The 17,584-nt window shown below is 36.5% G+C and overlaps 1 protein-coding gene across 6 annotated transcripts; it reads left to right on the plus strand.

The window, feature by feature from the left end:
• The first annotated feature begins 7,331 nt into the window (after positions 1-7,331).
• Positions 7,332-12,601, plus strand: LOC104210942 (uncharacterized). Of its 6 annotated transcripts, none has more exons than XM_070172338.1 (7): positions 7,332-7,932; positions 8,033-8,226; positions 10,933-11,035; positions 11,115-11,533; positions 11,612-12,160; positions 12,245-12,298; positions 12,367-12,601. In XM_070172338.1, exons 5-7 carry the CDS (start codon positions 11,774-11,776, stop codon positions 12,529-12,531), a joined length of 606 nt encoding a protein of 201 aa, XP_070028439.1. In that variant the 5' UTR covers positions 7,332-7,932; positions 8,033-8,226; positions 10,933-11,035; positions 11,115-11,533; positions 11,612-11,773; the 3' UTR covers positions 12,532-12,601. The 6 variants fall into 6 exon arrangements, with proteins under 6 accessions (XP_070028439.1, XP_070028442.1, XP_070028443.1 ...); XM_070172341.1 differs by having other exon boundaries at positions 10,942-11,035; XM_070172342.1 differs by having other exon boundaries at positions 7,332-7,767.
• Positions 12,602-17,584: the final 4,983 nt, after the last annotated feature.

Here is a 17,584-nt window from a genome sequence, read left to right on the forward strand (position 1 = left end):
ATCCATATAGTATTCTGAAGATTCTAGCCTTCTTGGACTTCCCTTTTCCTTGCTTGATGATCCACTGAAGGTGTTGGTCCCAACAGGCGTTGGGCACATATGAACTTTGAACCCACTTCATGACTTTCTCCCACGGTTCTGTAGTGTGTGGGCATTTGATAAAGAGGTGCTCCCTTGATTCATCCTGTCCTTGGCACATAACACATTGAGGGGTGATAGTTAAACCCCAGTTGGCTGATCCATTTTTAGTTGGCAATCGACCATGAAGCAACAACCACATAGTGAAGACTGCCTTTGGCCTGGCAATATTGTGGAAGACTAGACATTTCCAACTAACTCTTGGTAGGTCTCCTAAAAGCAGTAGGTATATTTGTCTAATAATGCTCTTGCTGTGATCACTTAAGTTCTATGCCTGCAGTATACTTGCTCTTGTTCCAATTATTCTTCTCACCATCCAACTGACTTGTTGTGGTATTGGCATATGTTGTAGCTACTGTTGTTTGCTATAGTATGCATTGATCAATCTTATCCACAGTTTGTTCTGTTTGTGTGCTAAGTCCCAGCAAGTTTTGGCAATTGCTGCTTTGTTCCACAAAGGAAGGTTGATGAGATTAAGTCCACCAGCTGACTTGGGAGTACATATCTTTCCCCATTCTACTAAGGCCTTCCTGGTTATTGTGTTAGTTCCAGACCAAATGTAGCTTCTATAGAGTGCCTCTATCATTTTCAATACCTTAGCAGGTAAGATAAACAATTGAGCCCAGTAAGCTTGGATATCAAAGATTACAGACTACATCAGTTACATACGACCAACATAAGATAGTTTTTTAGCACTCCAGGAAGAAATCTTAGCTGTGATCTTTTCAATCAAAGACTGTCACTGTACGAGAGCTATTTTCTTTGTAGACAAAGGAATGCCTAGGTATTTGAAGGGAAGGATCCTTTTTCAAATCCCAGGCGAGTCAATATCCGTTCCTTCACATCTTGCTTCACCCCACTAAAATAAACTGAACTTTTTCCCAAATTAGCCTGCAAACTTGCTGCCTTAGAGAACTGAGATAAACATCTATCTAGTGTGGCCACTGAGGATAAATTACTCTTAGCAAATAATAGGAGATCATCAGTAAAACTCATATGAGTTATGTACAGCTTCCTATATCCGGGTGATATTGGAAGGTAGGCTCCATCTTAAGATCATGTAAAGATCTACTCAAGTACTCCATCACTATTGCAAAAAGGAAAGGAGAGATAGGATCTTCTTGTCGAAGATCCTTGGAAGCATTGAAAGGTTTTGTGATTTCTCCATTCACAAGGATAGTATAGTTGACTGTCTTAATGTATTCCAATTATCCACCTGATAAACTTGTCAGAAAATCCAAGCTCCTCCATCACCTATTGTAAGAAGATCCATTCTACTGAGTCATAAGTTTTTTGGAGATCAATCTTTATCATACATCTAGGATATATATTGGACTCTAGTGTAAGATTTGACTAGCTTATGAGCTGGGATGACATTGTCAGCAATCTTTCTACCAGAGATGAAGCTTGCTTTAGCTTCACAGATAATTTAAGGCACGACTTTCTGTAATCTAGAAGCTAAGATCTTAGAGATCATCTTGTATATGATTGAATAACAGGTTATTGGTCTATACTCTTTGACTGTGGTAGGTTTAGTCACTTTGGGAACTAATGTAACAGTGGTGCAATTTATGGCCTTATAAATCTTTTCAGTTATGAAGAACTCTTTTACAGCATCTGTGATCTGAGTGTTGATAATGTCCCATACCTTTTTGAAGAAGACTGTATTAAATCCATCAATACCTGGAGCTTTATCATCACCAATTGCTTTAAGACTCTCAACAATCTCTAGATTAGTTACTTTTGCACAGAGATCAACTCTTTATTGATGAGATAATGTAGGACCATTCTTCATGTACATTCTGTTGATGACAGGCAAAGAAGTGGCAGCTGATCCCATTAAGCTTTTGTAGAAATCAACAATCTCTCTTTTGATAGCATCAGGGTTAGTCAACTTGTTTCCTTGTAAAGTTGTGATTTTTGTGATTTGCTTCTTCTGAGTTCTATCATTCATTACTCTCTAGCTTTCTGCTGCAGCACACTCTCTTCAATTAATGACCACTTCTCAAGGTTCGGTAGTGTTTTGTTCTCCATATCTAGTAAACCATTAGTGCGATTCTCTGAGATTTTTTCTTGGATATCCCTCAGATCTATTCTAGCCTTCTCAATTTTCTGAATGATGCCCCTAAATTCCTTAGAGTTTAAAGCTTTCAAAGCAAGTTTTAGCTTTTTCAATCTTGTCCAAACTGATTTCAAAGTACCTTGTGTACCTCGTGAATTTCACATGCTAGCAACTATTTGAGAAAAGTCTTCATGTGCTGCCCATATGTTAAAAAATCTGAAAGGCACTCTACCTTTCCATGTAGAAGATGTTAGTGTTAATAGCATAGGAGTATGGTCTGAAATTTGAAGCAATCCATAATTTGTTTCCACATGACCCTAGGACATCATCCACTCATAATTGTCAAAAACTCTGTTCAATCTACTACTGACTCTATCTGCTTCAGGTTGCTTATTAGACCATGTATAGTAGTCACCCTTCTAAGGTAGTTCTATCAATGTGGTATATTGTAGGTAGGCAGCAAAGTCTTGTAATTCTGAGTAGCTTACTGGGTTACAAGACATTCTATCATTAGGGTATAGTGCTGTATTAAAATCTCCAGCTATCATCCATGGTACTGTTATACTCAGCAATAGTTATTGTAAGTTATCCCAGAGGGCTCTTCTTTGTTCTAGGCCATTGTGGCCATAAATTACGGTGAGTAAGCAGTCAATATCATATCTTCTACTTTTTACATGACAAGTATCATTTGAGCATCATCTTTAATACCATTGATGATCAAGTTATTGGTATCCTATAGTATCCAGATCCTTCCATTCCTAACATCCTTGTATTTTTTCAGTATACTCTATCCAGGAGCAATAGCTTTTGAGATCCTTTGAGCATTCCCTTCCTTCACTTTAGTTTCTATAATTCCTACTAGCTTGATTTTATTTTCCCTAATATACTCTCTAACCTTCTTTTGTTTATACATTTTATTTACACCCTTTATATTCCAGATCAACCAATTCTCATTGTTGTAAGATATTTCCACCTCTATCCCCAGGTAGAATGTGCTCCTCATGTCTGCTTGTTGATACAACTCAAATCTGTTCTTCACTGGGATGGGAGTTAAATGTGGGAAGTTGATGAAGTTAAGTTCAGGACTTTGCACTGCTTTGCCTCTGTCATCCTGCTTCTCAGCTACAGGAATCATGTTGTGTTGGTCATTAGTCCCCTTAGGATCAGGTACCCTTGTTGTTCCTCTTTGATATGCAGTTTCCACTTTGTTGCCATCTTGTTGATGTTCCTCAGATGAAGTTACATTCTGAGGTCTAGTTGCATTATGTATAGGCCCATTTATTCTCCATTCTTGTGTGATAACCTCGTTACTCCTTGTTCTCTTGTCTGGTTAGGTTGCTGCATTACAGGTCGTGCCTGGTTGGTATATTTGTATCCTACAACCAAACATTTGTCACAATAAACAGGTTTCCAGTCATAGTTTACAGTTTGCAGAAACATCTTTCCATAAGGATCAATAACTATAATTTCAGTGGCCAATTTTTTTGTAACATTAACTTCAATAAGCATTCAAGAATAGGATACTTGAGTATGCTTAGTAGTATACTCATCAACAAAGACATGAGTTCCAATTACCCTTGCAATTCTGCTTAGAGAGCCCACTCCACAACACGACATAGGTAACTTAGGAAACTTTACCCACAATGGCATAACAGTAGGGAATTCTTCTGTGAATGAAAGTCAAAAGTACATGGTTTTAGGATGATGGGCTTATTAGCAATCGAGTAAGGACCATCACATAATATTTCTCGAGCATCTGTAATAGATTGGAATCTAATGATATAATAGCCTTCATCATGGTAGAACAATTCAGGTTCAGTGACATGTGACCAGTGCAAATTGATGTATTGCTTCATTACATTATACTATGGTTCATCACCTATGACATATGCAATCAACGCACATCTCTATTTGTTCTCTTCCTCTTCTACCTCTAATTTATCTAATTGAACCATAGGTTGACCATCAACAATTGTGGTGGAAGATAGGATAGTGACATACTATTGGTGACAAATCTATTCTTCTGAAACAGAGTTGTCCATGGAGCTTTACTTCTAGTAGTCTCATTTGTTATCGCCACCTCTTCTACTACTGATTTCTCCTATGAACCTATGATACTTACTTGATTTTGATCTTGGTTTACCAGATTTACTGTTCCATTGACTGGTACTAGTGAAGATGTTGATAATTGACCAATTATCACTGGGGTATTTAGATCTAGCCTCTTAGAAATACTGGGATTTGACGACGTAGAACATGTGTACGCTTAACACTTTATTGCTTTGAATATAATAAAGCAACAACTATCTTACCTGATCCATACAACATACTTTAGATTTGACATACATTTTTAAACAATTAAGACAAAAATATCAAAGTACAATAATGATACTAAAATAGACAAGAAAATCATAATTTGGTATGTGGGATGAAAAATATGTAGTTAAGTAAGGACATTCGAAATAGTTGACAAGAGCTTCAGTTATACAAGAACGTTGATGTAGTTTGGTGAAAATGTAATAATTTTTGGAGGTGAGTTCAAATAATCGCCAATATTGTATTGCACTTGCGGCTACATGTTTTCTCACTCAAACAACTTTATGTCATATTTTCAAAAGGCATATCAATGAAATGAAAAGAATTAAGTTCTAGACATAACAGAACAAACTAAAGCGACAGAAGGGAACGTCTAACTAACTTAATTAAGTTAATTATTTTTGTAGGTTCATTCTCCAATTATTTTAAATTTTAAGTATTATTTTGACTAATTAAGTTAATATTACGTGCGACGCACGTACGTAAAAGTTAGTATATTAAAGTATATGTATAATGAGTAATAAAAAATATAAAATGGAAAAATTACAAACTCTTTTTGATGAATAATTAGCCTATTTGAATAAAAGATGATAATTTAAAGGTATTCAATAAAGTCCTGAAAATTTTTCATGTAAGCTGAACATGCTTGTGACTTTTTACATGATTTGTTTGCATTAATATCATTTTTACTATTAAAACTCTTCGAAGAACTAACAAAAAGAAAAAAAAAAATACAATTTGTAAGTAAATATAGTGGGTGACTTCAAGTTAGAATAGACTTCAAACTTTAAATATCACCATTTATCTGTTGTAGTTACTAGTTCTAACATGGATGAACTTTAATTTGAATATCACCATTTATCTATCATAATTACCAGTTCTAACATGGATGATGATATATCTTAGGAAAAAAATATTTGTGCGGTTCCATGAATACTCGTCGGAAGTAACAAAAAAAATTAATATGAAATATAAAACGACCAGTACTGTATAACCACATAGAAAGAGATCTTGAAGGGATAGTGACTCGGAGAAGAATTTGAATTTTTTTTATATAAAAAAGATAAAGTGACACTTAAAAAAAAATGAGAAGACCGAAGAGGAAACTGCAAAGAATCCGCTTGTTGTTAATATACATATATTCTTCTACTTAGGCTGTTCATTCGGATCGGATATCCGAAATCCGAACCGATCCATTCAATTTCGGATTTTGAATTTCGGATTGGATCGGATTTCGGATTGTATTTACTAAAATTTCGGATTTCGGATCGGATTCGGATTGGTATATTTTAATCCGATCCGATCCGAAATCCGAAATTATTAGGCAATGTATAAATACTACACTTTAATTTCGGATAGTTTACTTCCTTTACATCTTCCTCCAAGTTATTACCTTTACAATTGCTAGATTTAACTATATTGGCACCATACTACTCTCATAATTGCACAAACATGAATTTTTCTTAATGTATTACCTCTTTTACAGAGAAAATATACATATTAGTTTGCAACTTTGAGGCATAATAATACGATCCGAAATCCGATCCGATCCAAACTTTAAAATCCGATCCAATCCGATATAATTCGGATTGGATTTTCTAGAATCCGAAATTCGAAATTCGAATCCGAAATGTGCTAAATCCGATCCGATCCGATCCGTGCACAACCCTACTTCTACTTCTTGTTCTCTATTAGAAAGTTTTTGATAGAATACGAGTTGTTTGGTAAAGAGAAAAACCACTAAAAATATTATTTTCGAAGAGAAAGCCATCTTTCTTTGATGCATTTTATTTTAATTTACTATATATAAATTTTTAGACACATTATTTTGCACTTTTATAGAATACTTTAAAGAATGTGAAAAGTTGTGCAAGAACATTGTTATTGCTTCAGTAGAAGATGAAAGATACAAACAATTAGTAATAAGTAAGAAAATTTATAATGCTGTAAAGAATGTAAGAACGTATAGAAATGCTATTAATACGGAGGATGAAAGAAACAAAACGTCAGTGTATAATTATATTTACGCACACAATAACATTATCGGAGTAATATTTGATTGAAGGAAAAATGGCCATCCATCTTTTAATGGGTATTTTGGTCTTTTAACTTTCCCTTGAGGTCTTCATACTTGTAATATAGTATGATGATATGATATGATATGATAAATAATTTGGAATAATTGTCATAAGAAATCAAAATAAGAAAGGACGTGTATTAGGGGGTAAAATCATATGTTTAAATTTTCTGAAGGTTAATAGTCTGTTTGGCCAAATTTCTTTTGAGGCAAAAGCACTTTTTTTTTTAGTCAAAAGTGTTTTTTTTCTAAAATTAAGGTGTTTGGCCAAGCTTTTGAAAGGAAAAAAGTGCTTTTGAGGAGAAGCAGAAACAACAAAAAATAGCTTCTCTCCAAAAGTACTTTTTTGAAAAGTATTTTGAGAAAATACACTTAGAAGCAATTTTTTAAAACTTGACGAAACACCAATTGCTGCTCAGAAGTACTTTTCAAATTATTTAGCCAAACACAAGCTGCTTCTTACCAAAATTACTTTTGAGAAAAACACTTTGAGAAAAAACACATTCAAAATAAGCTGATTTTTACAGTTTGGCTAAACGGGCTATAAATATGCTTTTATCAAATTACTCAAGGACAAAAAAATTGGATTAAAGCTATACCTCACGTGTTAAATTTGTTGTTTGCCTTTTCCAAATATTTTATGAAGCACTTTCACCAAACATAACCTAAATTTTCATTTTGGTCATTAACCTAAGTTTTCTTTCTATTCGGGATTGTGTACTATTTCCTTTCTATTGTCCCTCGAACTGATTTTTTTTCCTTTTTGTTTTGTTCTTCTGTAATAGTTACTTATAAAATACTAGTACAGTAATAAATAAACAAAACATTATTTTTCTCTTTCTATCCCAATCTCATTGTAGAAATTCTCGTCAGAAACAAGGTTCGTCCTTTTGTGTTAGTAAACAAGAATAGATTTTGATTGTACCCTCGCTAATCTTATTATTAAAAAAAATCAATTCTTTGGCAAGCTTCATTTTGCAAAAAGATTGGATCTTTGTCAAGCTTCTTCTGCAAAAAAGATCAGATTTTTGGCAAGCTTCATTTTGCAAAAAGATCGGATCTTTGACCTGCAAAAAGATTAGATCTTTGGGGTTTTGGCTTGATTAGCATATCAGGTGCTTTAATTGATTCTTTTACTGTAAGATCCGTTTCAGAAAAGTGGAAACAAATTGAGGTTGGGTTCTGATTTGATTAATTTTGTTGGACGTGGGTAGGTTTACATAGAGGAACATTGGGATAATTTGGAATTACATGTAATTTTCACTTTGATTGCTGAATTTAATAACATGAGCTTATTTCAAGTTGAGATAATTTGGGAAATGTTATTTTTCTCTACAATGTAAGCCAGCATGTTCTTATTTCTTTCTTTCTTTCTTTTCTTCATTGATTTTTTTTTTTGTTCGACGAAGCTAAACCCCATAATGTATTGTTGCTTGCAGAGAAAATGAAATGTGAGCTTCAATTTGCTTGGATTGCATATGTTGGAGGATTAATCTAAATGCTATTAAGATGTAAGAAAACTACCATAGTGGGTTGGCCATGCTGCTTCATGGATAAAAGATTTATAAGGTTCATTATTGGTAATAGAAGATTTCTGAAGATGATGTTCTGAACCAATATCTTCTCTAAGCAGGTATACTCTAGATACTTGTTGTTTAGTCATCTCAAGTTGGATGTAAAACTGTTTTAACTTGCTACCGCTTTGTTTGGTAAATCTGATAAGCTTGTGCATTTGTTTAATTTGACAAACACAGTGAGACTTCTAATGAAATAACATTCGCATTAAACTTTTTTACCATCATCCTTTACTTTAATGCGTGCCCAATGGAGATGATTTTTCAGAGTAGTCACCGGTCTATCCCCCACTGCAATCCCCTATTTCTTTGAATACCTTTTGAGACCAAACATTCATAGGTAGTCCCAGCAACCTTACCCCAACTCAGTTTCTTTCAACTTCATCTGGCCAGCAATCACTGGTAGGGCTCCCCCATTCAAGCTTCCACTTCGTTTTCCTCCAACTCCATTCGCCAGACAAGACATGTTCAACTATCTTCCTTGATGGAAGTTCAAACAGAAATTGATGATCTTTCATCTCAAACACATTGACCCCACATGCTTATTTCCATGAGTTGCAGGCCCATCGCCGGACATCGTTCAAAGTGGAGTTTCCTGAAAAGAAGCCTGAAATTTTCCGGCAAGGCATCTACCCCATAGATCTTTGTCTGACACAGTTGTACTTGTGATCGGCGAAACATTAATGCTGATAGTAATTTGTCTCATTAAATTCCTGCTATGTTCAACCCAATCAAACCATTTCTCCACCCCCGAGCATCTACTTGTGATGTCATTTGATTTAAAACCTGCATTAATAAACTCTATCTTCTTCTATGTTCTAAATAAACATTACTTTGTTGAAAATAACTGAAGACTGGAATAAATTCTGTTCTAAATTATCGGATTTTCCCCCTAAAAAAGTGGTTGAGGAAAAGGAAGGCTAGAAAAAGTTAGGCTCGGGAAAGGTGCCCGAGAGCATACTTCTGGGACTATTCAAATAATTACTTAATTTTTTCTCTGAACCAAAGCACAGTATCATCAAACTAAACCATCAACAAAGTATCTGTATATCATACTCAGGAATTCATATCCATCGAACTGCAAGCAACTAAAGTGCAATTAAAGCCAGTCAATAAGACCTGCACAAGCAGGAACTCTAAAGGTATGCTCAGCCTAAAGTGCTGAAAACCAGACTCCCACAAAATTATGCATAGTTAAGATTAACTACATAAAGGAATAGAGCAAACTACTAGTTATGCACCAGTCTACTGAAAACTCCTAGATAACTAATGCTAAAGACGGCAATTTCTTTCTCTTTTTCATTTGCTAGTAACTAACCCAAGTTTCTTACTCTGTGATATTCCTCTGCCTCCATTTACTCTTGTGCTTTAATGCCTTGGCCTCTTGTGCTACTGTTCTTCCTCCTCGTCCCCATCGTCCTCCTCTTCCTCGACCTCGTCCTCTTCCTCTTCAAAGTCCCCTTCCCCTTCCCCTTCCTCGTCGTCTTCGTCTTCCAAGTCCCATTCTCCTTCGTCGTCGTCTTTCGAGTCCCATTCTCCTTTCCCTTCCTCTTCCCCGTCCCATATCATCGCCTCTCTTTCTTCCTCTCTCCTGACCTACCTCTGATCCCAATTTGTAAATGTTTCCCCTCCCTGAAAACAAAATTTTTGAGAGGTATATATATATGTGTGTGTGTGTATCCAAAAACCAAACCAAATATCATTTTTCTTATAACCATGGTGACCGGACCAGCTTACTCGCACCTCGATTAATTCCACGGGGTACCTACTACCTCCCGCAAGTATAGGTATCGAGTAACAATCAAACCAAATACCTAATCAATCTATACTTCTTAGGGGTGGTAATATTCCAATTCAAAATAATTCAGGGGTAATAGTCTTGAGCTTACTTGAGTTTTTCACGTGACGTGTCATGACGATCGAGCATATACATTGTTGATTGTAGACCTGCCACACACTGCAACGTTCAGTGTTAGTATTGTGTTTGAGAGTCCGAAACCAAAATGTGGTTCTTTTGGACTCAAAACACGTTTTTGAGTGTAAAAAAAGTTATATTTCTATATAAAACGCGGTTATGAACCGTGTTTTATCTTAACGGCTGTTTGGGACGTTAAGGTTAAACGCGGTAACAAACCGTGATTTACCTGGCAGCTGATAAGACAAGTATATAAAGTGTGGTTCATTACTGCGTTTTATATAAAATGCGGTAGTGAATCGCGTTTAATATACATAAATAATAGATCCCCTTCCCTTTCCCCCACGTTTCTGCCCACTACCCCCTTCGTTTTTAAAAAAAATAGCGCCCCCTCCATTAACGTCCCAAAAAGCTCGTGTGGACCCCCAACCATCCAGTAGATATTGTTGGTCCCACATCATAGCCAAGCCTTCTATTGTTGTGAGTTACTTGTTTCGGAGTCAAAGTTCCAAATCTTCAACTTTCCGAAAAAACATAAATCGAGGTATTCCGATTTAGTTTATGTCCAAACTCGTATAAATAATGCATATTAGTTGTTTTGAATGTGTTGTATGTTGTTTTGTGTTTTTTTTTTGCGATTAAATTGGTATGTTATATTTATCCGGACTAAGATATTAATATTGCAAAAAAATATGTAAAAATTGTGAAATCGTTATTATTTGTTAATAAAATGTTAATAAATTATTATTATTGCTTTATATGTATTTTTGTGAATGTTTTGTGATTACAATGTATTTGTTGTGTTTTATCTGGTTTAAATTATTTATTTGCTTAAAGACTAGTAATATAGTGCATGTAGGTGGGTTATGCGTCGTACTCTTGCACGAGAGTATGATGCCCATCATAATCTCCCCCTCTGCAGGGATGTGTTGGATCTGCTGGAAAACGCACAGGTGAATATCTAACTAAACTTACCTGTTATAGATTAACTTAGTAATGCGCATACTAACGGTTTGTGTTCTTATTTGATAGTTCATCTGGACGTCGTACACCGATGAGGTGATAGGTACCCTGCCAGCGTATTGCACGTTTGGCCGATATATTTGGAGGGCTTCTGTCCCGATCATATCCCTCGATATTGTCGAGCATCATGCCTCCGAGCGGGTATTTCGTCAGTTTGGCCTTCCGCAGCTTATACCGACTCCGCCTGCATGGCATGCTTTACATTATGAGAGGGATGATTGGTCCAGGGCAGACGACACATTTATGGCATGGCTTAACGAGCAGTTGGGTACCTGGGACAGGCGAGGGACTTGACCCCACCTCCGCAGCACTTTTCTATTCCACGTTATATGGCATGGTACCGCACTGTTTCCCGACTTTTTATCAGGAATCCAGTTCATCAGGCACACGGTCGGTACGCCCCATACGCCGGGAGACACGAGGCCATGGTATGTTTTCTATTATTATTAGTTATATAGCTATAATTTAGTGCCAAATATGTAGTTTATATTATTTACTTTGTGCAGGCGATTGGATTGCATACCGTCTATCATATGGGGTAGCAGATGCAGAGTTATGTCCACGATCCTGTGGCCATGCAGGAGTATAGTCGTCGATTCATGGATGTGGCTGCGCAGACACTGCAGTGAGCCCGATCGGATCAGCGTTTGGCACACGAGGCTGATTATATGGACCCAACCACGTACCAGCGAGGCTGTAGTATCCCACGAGCTGGTGATGCCCGACGAGCTGGTGGTGCCGGACGACGTGGTCATGGGCGGAGAGGAGGTGGTCCCCAGCAAGAGGGCGTTGAGGCTCCTGCTGATGATGTTGCTGCTGATATGGCAGGTGGCATGCATGAGACGGACATGCCGTCTTACAGCCTTGGAATTTATCGCTCTCTAGTGCCATCGCAGGTGACCCTATCGAGTCAGTTATTGATCACAGGCTCGGATATTCAAGGGGTGGATTGGGGTAGATACTTCCCAGGCCCGTCTACCACTGTTGAGGATCGACCGACCCGAGATTTTTATAGTGGGCGCCGACTGAGTTATGGCTCCACATCACATGCGCAGGTATGAGTTTATTAGTATTGAATTTGAATTTGTTTTAACTGTAACTTATTTATTTTCTTTAACTTTATTAATTTCCTTTTTAAGGCTTCATGCGATGCTGCGACAGATGACTACATTCAGGATCTAGAGATGATGATGGTAAGACAATATAAATTGTTGTGAATTGTTATGTAGTTTTCTATACTAAGTTTCATATTATTATGTAGCCTTCTACTGGAGCTGACAGCACCACCGATACATGTCATCCTGCGCCGCATCCAGCTATAAGGAGACGACTTGATGATGATGATCCTGATAGCGTACCCGGGCGGGAGGGGATGCGCCTCAGGCCAGCGGTTGCATTGAGACACACCGAATGCGGGACACATTGACGTGGTATAAATAATATTTTTGTATACATTAACAATATTATTTAATCGAATATGCGCATTACTTTTTTTAGTTCTCCATTCGTTTGATAGTTTCATAAAATAAAAGTTAGTACAACACAAACACTTAAACTTAACTTCTACTTCAATTAAAATAAAATTTAGTACAACACACAAGGAAAACATTACTACAGTACAAACGCAATCACAAACACAAATATAGCAGGCCAACATAATAAAAATACATGAAATATGAAAAATACACTAAACACATATATGTCAATGTTTAGCCGCGGTTGCTATTTATTCTCCGCTCCAACCACTTAAATCGTTCTTCCAGTTGTTCTTTTTCTTCTTCTACCTCTTTCAGTTTCGCCTTCACCTCCCCAAGTTCCAGTTTATATTTTTTTTTCGATCCTTTTGTGCTTCACAATTCCATTGTGTTTTTCATTTTTCTTCTCCCACCTCCTTCAGGTTCGCTATACCTGGTGCTATACATTAGTGCTGTATATATAGCGCCAGGTATTGTGGTGCTATACCTGGCCATGTCAGCTTTTACAGTATAGCGCCACAATACCTGGCGCTATACCTTAACGGCACTGTTACTGTTAGTATATAGCGCCAGGTATTATGACGCTATATATAAAAAGGTTATTTTTTTATCACCTATTTGTGTAATTTGAGTCCAAAAGAACCATATTTTGGTTCCGGACTCGAACCAAAATGGGGAAAATCAAAGTTTCGGTTTGAGAGAGATGAAACACAGAATTGCTGACGTTGTGAGAGGGGTGGCAGCGTGCGTGATCTGTATCTTTAACGGAATTCGTAGTGGAGCGAATTTTCACTTGATAGTGAATATTTCATTTTATTTCCGTTTTTCCTTTTTCATTTTAATATCTTAGCTCATTCTTTCTGTTCTATACATTTTTGTTGTTTACATTGTCTTTCTTTTAATGACTTTCTTCAAAGTTATGTTATACTTGTATAAATGTTCTTTGGTTTGATTACCAACTAAGGCTGTATTGTGGCCCGGGCCTGGGCTTAGGTGGGCCGGGCTTTGGCGGTCCCGAGCCAAATGGTCCCGGGCTTCATGGTCCCAATGTATGGAACCGGCCCACGGTGGTCCTAAGCCTACATGGTTCGGGGCTAAATGGGTCGGGCCCGCGGGCCTAACGGGCTTTTCCGTTTCGGGCTATTTTTTTTATTTTTTTTTAATTTAAGACACTTTCTTGTAAACTATATATGTATATACTATTATAAATTGTTTATATATAGCTATATAAATATATATAGTATGTATAATATGTATATATAACAGTGTATTATGTGTATATATAATTATATATTGTCTTATATAATTAAATGTTTATTAAAAATAGCAGACTTATCATCAAATCTCTTGATGACTTAGCAAACCTTCTTGATAAGAAACTTTATAGTTTAAATATTAGACCAATTGATTTATCAAAAAAATTTGCTAATAAAATTGAGACTGTTTCTGATTATAAAATTGAAACGTGGTCAGAGCTTAATAAGCTCAAGGATAAATCTACCGTTAAAATGTTTTAGAATCGTAAGGATTGATAAAATTGAGATTGTTTCTGATTATAAAACTGAAACGTGGTCAGAGCTTGTGCTTGAGGAGGGTATATAGCTTTAACAATATTATATATAGTTTATATGTATTATATATATATATATATATATATATATATATATATATATATATATATATATATATATATATATATATATATATATATATATAGCTATAGATATAGTTTAAATTAAAGTTTACATTTAATACTTCAAATTAAAGTTCAATACCTTCAACATAATACTTCAAATTAATCTAACAAACTAGAACATTAAGCATAATACGTCTAATAATTTTAAATAACACAAATTGTCTCAAATCAACTTAAAATCTTAAATACGAATGTCTGGAGAACGCGCAAGACAACTCTTTATATGCCTCCTTAAAGAGCCTGTGCCCTCCTTTCGACGACGAGTGCAGATTCAACCACAGTTCTTGCACTTTATTATGTAAACTTCTTCATTTTCTTCTACCACATTAAAGTGTTCCAAAACAAATGGGTGCAATGTAGAATCACCGGACATGATTTAACTTGAATTAAGAATTTGAGTTTGAGAAATGAGAGATGAGTGAAGACTTGAATACTTCAATTTGAGTTTGAGAAATGAGAGAGATTGATGAATTTGTGAGTAAAAATGAAAGAATGAGGGGTATTTATAGTTGAGAATTGGGAAAAAATGTAATTATAAAAAGTTTGGGGGCCAAATGACTATTTTTTAAAGTGGCCAACGGATAAATTTTGAAGGCCAACGGCTAGATTTTAAAAATCTGACCGTTTGTCTTTTTAATTTTTTTTTTTAAATTAGTCGTTGGGCCCGGTTGAACCGGCCCAGGCCCGTCTGCCGGTCCCGGGCTTAACGGTCCCGGGCTCACGAGCTATTTGTGTTGAACCGGCCCACCACGGGCTTTTGCACTACTAGTGCCCAGGCCCGTTTGAACCGGCCCGTTTGGCCCGTTTGGCCGACTAGACCGGGCCAAGCCCGGACCACAATACAGCCTTATTACCAACAGAAAATAAAGTACTGATTAAATATTAGTAGTGTGCATTTTTTTTTATATTAGGAAGCGTTTTACCCTTAATATCGAACACGTTCAATCAAGTTCCAATACAAATATCGAACACACACCGAACAGTAACCCAAAAGCAAATGATATTGTAGAACTGATGTTTTCGAATAATGTTACTGCCAAATAGCAATACCTACTAAAGCTTTAGATAACGATCGTTAACATCCTTCTTTTAGCATGTACATCAAGGCATGCGTGTACTTTAAACATGTAAATGAGCATACGAACTAATAAAATAACTTCTAGAATATTCCCGCTGAGCTAAAAAGGTTATTGCAGTAAAATTTCTTTGGCGCATGATTTCACATGCCCTTTGGCACGTGAGAGAGATATGGAAATACAGAACAGAATCACAGATGTTGGGGCGAAGGTGTGACTTGTGAGGCAAGTTGGGTGCGTGCCTGATATGTACTTTTAACGGAATTTGCAGGGGAGCGAAATTTTACTTGTTAACGTTATTTACATTTCTTTCACTTTCTTTTGCATTTTAATATCTTAGCTCATTCTTTCTGTTTTATATATTTATCTATCTATTCTCTCTATATATGTGATGAAAGGTCATCACTTGTGTTGCAAGTGTATTCAGTGTCCCGAGGATTAAAAACCTCCCTTTTTCCCCACCTTGATTTGCGTGCGTTGTTCGGACCTATATCCGGAAAGCCTTCTATGTGAAAATAAGAGAAATAGAAATTCTAGATTTAAAAATTTGATTATGGTTGACTTTGGTCAATATTTTGAGCAAACGGACCCGGATCCGTGTTCTGACGATCCCGGGAGGTCCGCAGTTAAATATGGGACTTGGGCGTATGCCCGGAAATGAATTCCGAGGTCCCAAGCCTTAGAAATCAATTTTTGAAAGAAATTGTTTTACTGAATTATCTAAGAAATAAAGAAAAGAATTAATGTTTGAAACCATTGTTATTAGGCCTGTATTTTGGTTCTGGAGCCCGGTACAAACTTGTTATAGTATTTGAAAGATAACTGTAAAATTTGGTGAAAATGGAGTTTATTTGACGTGAGTTGGACTTCTGGTTGAAGAGTTGTGAACTTTGAGAGTTCTTGATGAAAATGTTGAGTTTTGAGGTTTAATTCATGATTTTACATGTTATTTTGATGATGCGATTGCACGAGTAGCTCCATATGATGTTTTTGAGTTAGTATGCACACTTGGTTAGGAGTTCCGAGGGCTCAGGTGCGTTTCGGGTAGGTTCCGGGATGTTGTAGGCTTAAAAACATAGCTGTTGTAGGTTCAGAGAGGTGGAAGTCCTCTGAAAAGACCAGTGCAGTCCGCAAAAGAGGAATGCTGCCGCAGAGGGGCTTGTGTGGCCGCACTAGATTTTGTGCGGAGCGCGGTGAGGGCTTTGCAGCTGCACTAGATTCTGTGCGGTCCGCGGTGAGGAACATTTCACTGGCCCGACTTCGGAAACCTATATCTTTTGATCTACAAAAAATTTTGAGATGATTCAAAAACGAAAGTTTTAGCCTTTCGTGTCTAGTTTCCAGAAAGGGAAAGAAATCACAATTTGGATATCTGTAGAGAGAGTTATGGCCAAAATGCTAGAACATGTCACTGCAGTCAACCTGGTGAGTTGTGCAGCCGCACTCCATTTTGTGTGGTCCGCACAAGGGTTCTGAGAGGGGTATATTAAAACGGAATTTTCTGTTATTTTTCATTTTTCAAAACCCAAAAAACATAAGAGGCAATTTTTCAAATAACTTTTCTTTTCCAAAACGTTGGTAAGTGATTTCTAACTCATTTTCTTCACTCCTTAACATCTTTTAACATGATTTCAACTCAAAATCAATGATTTTCATAGGGGAAATTGGGTGTTTTGGGAAGAACCTAGGTTTTTGAAAGAATTGGGGATTTGGACCTCGATTTGAGGTCCGATTTCAAAACAAATTATATATTTGAGTTCGTGGAGGAATGGGTAATCGGGTTTTGGTTCGTCCCTTGCGTTTTGACCATGTGGGTCCGGGGGTAATTTTTAACTTTTTGGGCTAAACTTTGGAAAACTCATTTTTATGCATTCAAATTGATTCATTTGACGTTTATTGATGTAATTAAGTAACTTGTGACTAGATACGAGCGAATTGGCGGTGGAATAAAGGACTAAAGCTATAATTGAATCGTGAATTGTGTTCGTGGCATCGAGGTAATTGTTTGGTCTAACCTTAGCTTGAGGGATTAGGAGTTGTGTCCTATTTGTTAATTGCTTCTTGTTGAGTACGACGTATAGGCATGGTGACGAGTATTTATACGTTGGTGTCGAGCATGACCGTGAGTCTTAAATTGATATGTGTTATGTTCTTGAATGATTCTACGGATGTTCTGACTGGTGATTCTCGATGTTGAGCAAGGCTTTAGTTTATTTACGTGGAAATTAATTA

The sequence above is a fragment of the Nicotiana sylvestris genome, chromosome 4 (assembly GCF_000393655.2).
Source record: "Nicotiana sylvestris chromosome 4, ASM39365v2, whole genome shotgun sequence".
Classification (NCBI taxonomy): Eukaryota; Viridiplantae; Streptophyta; class Magnoliopsida; order Solanales; family Solanaceae; genus Nicotiana; species Nicotiana sylvestris.